Consider the following 9,021-nt stretch of genomic DNA (forward strand, 5'->3'; position numbering starts at 1 on the left):
GGAAGAGCTCCCAAACACCGTTGCTGTGGTCGTGGACGATTTGGATCACCCTGCAAAGTGGCATCTCACCATATCAGCCAAGATGTTGACCCTGAAAACTTGGTTAACTTCGCGTCAACCAGAGGAAATTCCGTAGGGTCTTCGGCTGTCTACGCCCTGGACTGTGAAATGGTATGCACCAAAGCTGGCCTAGAGTTGGCTGCCATAAGTGTTGTGGACACTGGCTGCAATGTTGTTTACGAAACGGTAGTTTTGCCTCATAACCCTATCATAGACTACCTGACTGACTACTCGGATATGACCTCGGCAGATTTTAGAGGCGTTTCAACAAGGATCGAAGACGTCCATAGGAGAATCCTCGGGCTTTTTGGTCAAGACACCATACTCGTTGGCCATGGCTTAGAACACGACTTTCTCGCAATGAAGCTCCTCCATGACAACGTTGTGGATACGGCTGTTATTTATCCTCACGTGAAAGGAAATGGGTTCCGAAATTCTTTGGCATTTTTACAAGAACGTTATCTTCCCCTCGCAAGCAGGACAAATTTGGGACATCTCAAATGTAGAAGGGATGCTGCACTTGCTATGAAACTAGCCTTATTGAAGTGTTAATTAAAGTGGGTTTCAAGGTTGAGAAACTTGTTTTATTACAAGAGTTGAATTTGTTAAGACAGGTTTTTTTTTTTAATTGTCGCAGTATAAGATCAAGTATCCTAATTAGGTCTCATTAAATATATAGTAAAATAATCAAGGTATCACCATTTTCAAAAGTAAACTGTCCTTGTATTGCACCCTCTGCTATTTAGATGGTTCTAAGTTCATTCTGATATAAAGGCTACTCTAGACTTCTCACTACAGAATTCACTCGGCAGCAAAAATACATATGGGAAAAATGCTGTGATTTTGAAATGGCAAAAATGTTTGATTTTAACTGCTGCCATTTTAGATATCTAGTTGATATGAACATAAGATGTTTGAAATATTTTGTTTCCCAGATTGAATATAAGGATATGGTGTTTGTTTTAAATTCCTTTCTATCAGAAGCTGTCAAAGAAGGGAGCTCACGCTTTCTATTTATGTATTCACATGAATGTGAAGATGGGGAGCAAATCTGTCTTACGTTATGCCCATTTATTATTATTGTCAATCATCCTAATGTTGCAGCCAACTAGCAAAACCATTAAAGTTAATTAACTTGTAAAAGAAATTGTTGGAATTGTTGTGGCTCGTAATCCAAAAGTAGATGGAAGAAATTGTTGTTATATAATGGGTTGTTTGAAATTTTACCGCACGTAATCCAAAGTAGATGAAAGAAATCTTATTTAATAGTTACCTGCCCACTGTGTTATTAACGTTACCAAATAAACTTCACGTGCTTACTCTCGATAATAAGTCTTATGTACATTGCACTTTGCTTCACTTATGTTTATGCATTATCTGTAACACATTATTTGTTCTTGGAGAATACCACAAGAAAAACTGTAAGAGAAGTTTTGTATCTTGAGTGCAGTCTGTTACAAAGAAAGTTCACTTGAATAAAGTCTCTACGTGGCCGACTAGGCCCCTTTAATTTATCCTTTCCTGCAGTCAAGAAGACCCTGTTATAGTTCCAAACCTAAAGCCATATATCCCCGTAAGTAGATTTTTAAAAATGTACGCATTTCCCAAGTAAAGTTTGTGCAGACTAGTCATTACTAAAATGCCTTATTACCTGGGGTCATTCCCCGCCCCCTCATTAACCCTTTACTAGTACCAGCAAAAGATTTTAATAAATGCTCTAACCAGTATGCCCAACAATTAACGTCCCCGATAAGGAACATATTGAATTGTCTCTGGACCGCAGAAGTTTTAATATATATCAGTTTTGTGCACTGTGCGTAAGTAAAGACCCCTAAAAAAAAAAAAAAAAAAAGAATGACCTTTCTTGGCATTCCAGGTCAGCAAATGCTAAGATATTCACTCTTGTTAAAGCACTTTCAGAATGCTTTACAGCTATGACATAAAAGGTCATATCGTCCCATCTGTTACCAGACCTCCTAACATAGACTGTATTTTTTATGCCAAATCATTAAACGTAGCTTGTTCCACTGATCCTAATATGAAAGACTGAAATGTGAAAATCTGGAAATAACTTTTGTAAACAGTATTTATGAATAGCATCAAGATGCTTGCAGATTACATTTTTAAAGCTTAAGGCATCGGACTCTTCTGTTGGCTTGGGCACGAGTATTTTGCTTATCAACTATCTGATATGATCAAGAGTAGGTGAAGGGGCTAAAGCTGCCAGTAGGTCCTTAAGCCTAAAGCCAGAGACTTCACTAAAAATACTAGTGAGTGGACAAAAACTAGTTTATCTCAAATTTAATAAATTTTCTTTTATCTCAAATTTAATAAATTTGCTTAAGTTTTAAATCATACCATGGGTCGACATGAAAGAGAAACAACTTCAATAGTCCAATCTCTTTCACCTACGGTTCGAATACTCTCCCGAGAGAGTCACGATTATCGAGAAATTTGAATAAGCACTCTTGCTTTGTCCTTGAGTTCGTTCTTATTGAGGTATGGAAGGTTGGTCTTAAGAAGACAGACAAGTGGTGTAATATGAGAAAAAGTAATGCAGAGAAGGAAATACTGTATGCCCCATCTGGATATCGTAGAATTATATTTCGTGTCGTCGCACTGATGAGCTCGCCCTGTCCACTATAGACACGAAAGATAAAGATAAATAATCACGAAACTAGCGTACAAAAATTCAAGTTTACAGACGGCTTTATAAGTACGTAAGGTATTTTATAAACATTAATCACTATATAGTTGTATAAGCGCGTGTATTACGGATTACATACTGTACACATACTGAACTGCTTCTCGCACTAAGCGAGTATATATTTGAAAGTTCAACTTCCATTGCTGATGTGGACGGCCTATATCCACTTCCACTTCCAAAGGACGTCTTCAGAGACAGAGAGCTGAAAAGTGTTTTACAAAATAGAACTGGAAAGCACACTCCTTTGGCTGATAGGTGTCCGATGCACTGCTGATGAGTATTCTTTGTAGAATCCTGGGGAAAATTTTTTATAAGGGGTTTCATGTCTAACTGAGTAGTTATTGGCACTGTGGAAATGGTTGAACTTGCATAAGATCAAAAGGATTTTCTGTTAGCTTGACCTCAGTAAAATGAAAGTAGCAAATTCTGCCATGCAAAAGCCTTCTAGGATCACTTGAGTGTCTGTCTCATTATCGTAAAAAGAGATAAAGAAGAGCATATATAACCCCGAGATCGACTTTCGGTTCCAATAGAAGCTACTTTCATCTGCACCACAATAATAACCTTTAATCTCGCTCAATAGATGGCGCCACTCGTAAATTTGATTACCATAAGTGGCTGACCCAAGGGTTCACTGTATTCTGTTTACGAAACGATAAAGCTCTGATATAATTGGTTCGTTAAGTACGAAAAACAATCACAAAGTTTGTTACATCAAACGGGATGGTTAATTTTAATTTACCGTCACCTTGTTGAATAGCAATTAAATTTGTATTCAGAGCTTCCAAACTTATTATCGTACAGCTATTCAAAGGCACTCTCTTAGATATAAGAATTTCCTGGTCAAACACGGTTAATTTTGATTAGTGATTAATATAGTTATTATAATAAATTTATTTTTAGCTCATAATCGACAGTAATTATAACCGAATTAACTGCAGTATTTATTGCAAGAAAATGATAGTAAACGCCAGTACATGTATCATTTGATGAAAACAGACTTGAAAATTACTTTACGAAATAATGCTATTTATGTAACTATTGTTGTAAATAGACGTCTACACACGAGGAAGCGTAAATGGAGACTCCTTTGAAGAGATCATGGACCAGGAGTTAACCGTTGTTAAACTCTAGTCTGTTTCATTTCATCTGTACACTCACCAACGTAGGTTTAGGTAGATGTGGCACATGCATACTCTCGCATGGCTGAAATCAGTGTTTCCGAATCGTGGGCCTACTGTGATAATGATGGCAAATGTTTTATCAATAATACTTCTGAATGGTTATATGTACAAATAACCTGCCGAAAATCTTAAATATATCCTAAACATTCCGATTTATGTCGATAATACAACTGTCAAAAATTGCCATTTATTCCCCTTGAATAAAATTTCCTAGTTTTCTTGAATACTTATTTTGATATATTTCCCAGTTTCTATGAAAAAATACGTTGATGTGATTGTTTTGCTCCACAGAAGAAGTTTTTTGTTATATTAACTATAGCAATGAGTTTGTATAAATTAGTACATTAATATTTAAAGTAGTAAAACACCTTTTCGCAAATTTTATCCATCTCTATAAAATTAAATGACGTCTGATTGCAGTGTTGTCAAACTTCTTCCTGTGGAGAATGTATATGTTATTTCCTTGTTGTAAGGGCACATGCCAGTAGTTTAAGCTTGCCTTCTGGACGAAACCTTTTTTTTTGTATGTTGGGTTACGATTAAACAACTTAATGTTTGTGTTTTAGTTGATGGTTTGTTACGTAACCCTGTAGTTTTGTAGATGTGACAACTGTGCTATCCAATGTACTGCTCCCGAGTTTTCTTCCAGGGTGGGAACATGAAGCTCTGCCTGTTTCGCAGCAACCCAGAAAGGCAAGTTGTAGAAGAAATTCTCGTAAAAATCCAGCCCCATCACCTCGTGAACTGTCGTCGTGATTGCAGTAATTTCTTCATAAGAATATTCTGAAATCCCCTTTTTCTTGCCATTTATGTTTTCCTCTATCGAAGTAACGTAACGTTTTGTCAATTTTTGCAGTAATATGTTAATGTTTTCTTGCTTCTTAATGTAACTTGATGATTGTTGTGTCCTTTAAATATTAATTATATGTGTTAAACTTTTTAAATGCGTATTTGTGAACCCGTGTGGCATCACCCAAAAAGAATTGGTGCAGGAAATATAGTTGATTGTTTCTCAACTGCACTTTGTTGGAAAGAATATAATGTTTCTTGACTTCATGGTACATTTAAGTAAGTTAGTAAACTCCTCAGCACTGTAACTTGGTCTCATTCAAAGCTAGGGCAGGAGGGCTTTAAGGTTGAATGAAATCGTACTGAATGTGGGCCTAAAACTTTAAAGTTTCACCACATTCTTTGCTAGTTATAGTAGTACTTTGCTTTGGTCCTTCGAACGAACCGGATGCCATAACGATTCACAAAGGATTTTTTTGGATGTTAAAGATAATTTACGATAAAGTTCACGTTGGTGATGGATGGCTATAAAGTCATTTTAGTGTAGCTGGCACGTGTCCAAAGTTATTTGGTGAGCAGGGTAAGGTATTGAATTACTTGGAGTGTTTTACCAAGTAATCTATTGTTTATGGAACATTATTGTTCGTATTTAGTGATTATTCTGTGAAGAAATTCTTGTTGAATTTCGTAGCTATTTTGAACTTAGGTTTTCGTGACCAGATGTATTTTGTGAAGTGATGAAGAGCACGTGGTCAAATTATCTATCATTCAGTGAATGTTATTCGACCTATGAATAAGATTAGTTATATTTTCAATCGGGTTTAGATAATTTGCCATACATTTTGATATTTGAGCAAGTTTCTTATTGATCCATTAACAAGAAAATGGATTCCAAGATTAGGTAGTTATTGAAAGGGAAATTATTTCCTTACAAGATTTGCTTGATGAGACAGATAACTGCATTGGTGATACTGATACACCAAAATCGACCCTTGTAATGTATGAACGTTGTCTTATTGAGGGTCTACGACGTTTTGAAGATAGTTGGTCACAGAATGTGACGATTATTTCACAGGATAGTGAATATGATAGTTTATGTAGAAGTTATAGAGCAATAACTAGATGTAAGGAAAGCTATTGCTACTGCACAGAAAACTATGAGCGAGATTGACACGGAGATATAAATCAACAGCCCGCTTTGCCTCCTCCTTCGGCTCCCATTAACCCTCTCCCTCCCCCTAAACTCCCAGCAATTAAGATACCTGAATTTAGCGGTGGGGAAGAACAATGGCTTGCATTTTGGGATATATTTAACAGTTTAGTTCACGATCGTATGGATATTTCCAATGTGATTAAGTTTTCTACCCTCAGAGCTAGTTTAAAGGATAACGCCTTTAAAGCCATAGAAGGTTTGCCTGTCACTAATGCCAATTATTCAGTAGCTATTCAGACCCTTAAGGAGAAGTATGATAATAAGGACAAATTGAAACGTAGACTTATGTCCAAATTAACGCATTTAGTCCTCCCAGTCATATAATAGAGGATTTGAACACGTTCAAATTGGAATATGAGAAGATTATTTTACAAATGAACACATTGAATTTAGATGTAGAGGCCATGGACCCCATTTTCTCTAGTATAATATGCGAGAAATTATCACCTGAAACACGTAAGGCTATAGCTAATAAACATAATAGTATGTCTCTTGATTTAAAGCAAATTTCCTCAGGTTTGAAATATGTTTGTGAATTAATGGAATTTTGTTACGAAGGTGAGAATTCTAATAAGAGAAAACGTGATCAGGGTAACTATTCTAAAGTGATTCCCTCAAATGTGCAAAACGTGCAGAGAGCACAACAAAGTAACAGTAAGCCTAGTAATAGTAGTTCTTACCATAATTGTGTGTTTTGCTCGTCGAACCATGCCTCTCGCGATTGTAAGACTTTCAAAACCATTGATAGTAGAAGGGACAGAGTTAAATATTTAAGATTGTGCTTTGCTTGCCTCAAAGGAGGTCATTTATTCTCTGAATGTAGAAACAAACCGAAATGTAATATATGTGATGGGCCTCATTACCCGATGATTTGTAAGAAAACAGAAAACCCTGTTAATCCTGCTCCACCAAAGTTGAGTGTAAATAGTACTAATGTTAGTAAGTCAAATGTTAATTCTGGGAAATCTCATAATGATTCTAAAGGTGCTGTAAGTAAAGGTGATTCCCCAGTAGTTATGACTGCTTCTTTGGGTATTGATCATTCTCAGACTAATAAGAGTTCTGTTTCGACTGCTCTTCCTACTGCTAATGTAATTGTGTCAGGGAATGGACATCGTTCCTTTGGGAGAGCACTCTTTGATTCTGGTGCACAAAGAACGTTTATTGCAAAGGAATTAGCTCATAAGCTTAGCCTACCGTCCATAGCAACAGTAGCCTTAAAGGTAAAACCATTTGGCAGTGATGCCATGGAAGTCAATTGTAATATAGTAAGAGTTGTGGTGAGACTAGGTAAGATTCGTACTGTCATTAATGCCATTGCATTCGATAGAGTTAATTCCAGAATTTATTCTCCAGGTTTAAGTAAGTCAGCTGCGTTCTTGACGAGTAAAGGCATAAAATTAGCAGATAATGATTTAAATTCAGATGAAGTGAATGGTATAGAATTGGTCATTGAGCTGATTACTATGGAAAATTCATTCACAACCGTCAAATTTGCTCTGGAATACAGATATTGAATAGTTCTGGTGGTGCACTAATTTTTGACCTCTTCCTAGTTGGTCTTATGACGATGTAGAATGTAATGAGATTACTACATCAAATGTATGTTGTTCAAGAATAGAAGTAGAGGAAATCCCTATTAATTCTTGTTGTGAAGTTAGAAAATTATGGGATTTAGAAAGTGTTGGTATTCGTCAATCTGAAATTAGTCCTGAAGAAAGAGAATCAGTTAAGTGGTTTAAGGATAAAGTAAAAAGGGTTGACAATAAGTATGAAGTGTCCTTACCATTTAAAGATGAAAATAGACCGCCTGTCAACTATAGAATAGCCATTGGTCAATTAAATTCCTCGCTACATAGATTCGAATCTGACCCCTCCTTGTATGCTCATTATGATAAGATTATCCAAGATTACGTTCAGTCTGGGTTTATAGAATTAATTCCTCAGGCTCCTATTATAGGGCATTATTTACCCCACCATGCTGTATTGAAGGATTCAGAAACAACTCCCATTCGAATAGTTTTTAATGCTTCTTCCAAGGCTAAAGGAGAACTTTCCTTAAATGATTGTTTATTAACTGGTCCTCATTAACTACTAAACTTTTTGATGCCCTGTTGAGTTTCCGTACAAACCCAGTAGCTGTGATTTCAGATATCAGTAAAGCCTTTTAAGGATAGGCATTTCACCTGACTGTCGTGATTATTGCAGATTTCTATGGATAACTGATCCCTCCGATTTGAAGTCTACTGTAACTTACCGGTTTTGTGTAGTTTGTTTTGGAGCTACATGCTCCCCTTTCTCTTGCAGCAAACCCTTTTGCATCATTTATCTTTACATGATAATCCCCTTGCATCATCTCTGATGAAGAATTTCTATGTAGATAATTTTAGTAAAACTTACAAGGATGTGTCAGTCTTGATGGATGAGTATCCAGTAATAAATGAGATTCTTGAAGATGCTAATATGCCTCTACAAGAATGGGTCAGTAATGATTCACAGTTTAACAGAACCATAGATGTTATCAAAGAAAGAGTGAACGTTTTGGGTTTAGAGTGGTATCTAACACAAGATGAGATGTCACTGAAGGAAGTAAATTGTGAGTATAAAGGACCTTTAACCAAGCGAAAGGTCTTATCAGTAATAGCTCGAATGTTTGATCCTCTAGGATTATTGTCACCAATACAGGTGAGAGGTAAATATTTTCTTAAATGTTTGTGGAGTAACTACGGGTGGGATGACCCTTTGCCAGAATCATTATGTTCAAGGTTTGATGAAATTTGCAAATGTATTAGAAATGTAGAAAGTTTAAAGTTTCCTAGGTTTGTTGTACATCCTGAAGGTTCCCACTTACATGTATTTTGTGATGCTTCTAACAAGGCATATGGAGCTGCTGCCTATGTGATTGATTTCAGGAGAAGTGTAAGCAGTTTACTGGTCAGTAAGTGTAAAGTTGCACCAAACCCTAAACAGACTATTCCGCGTTTGGAATTGACAGCCTTGTCCTTGGGTGCGAAACTTGCTGGAAGATTAATGCAGAATGATGATTTGAGATTGAGTTCTTGCACTCT

At 36.4% G+C, this 9,021-nt stretch overlaps 1 protein-coding gene across 4 annotated transcripts in view; it reads left to right on the forward strand.

The window, feature by feature from the left end:
• The window catches only part of LOC136846048 (putative exonuclease GOR), a 49,974-nt gene extending 48,418 nt beyond the window's left edge, over positions 1-1,556 (forward strand). For all 4 annotated transcript variants that reach the window (XM_067116715.1, XM_067116717.1, XM_067116714.1 and 1 more), the window contains exon 2: positions 1-1,556. This exon is cut by the window's left edge and continues 277 nt beyond it. In XM_067116715.1, the coding sequence (XP_066972816.1) occupies positions 1-612 (612 nt within the window). In that variant the 3' untranslated portion in view covers positions 613-1,556.
• Positions 1,557-9,021: the final 7,465 nt, after the last annotated feature.

Source organism: Macrobrachium rosenbergii, chromosome 14, assembly GCF_040412425.1.
Source record: "Macrobrachium rosenbergii isolate ZJJX-2024 chromosome 14, ASM4041242v1, whole genome shotgun sequence".
Lineage (NCBI taxonomy): Eukaryota > Metazoa > Arthropoda > Malacostraca > Decapoda > Palaemonidae > Macrobrachium > Macrobrachium rosenbergii.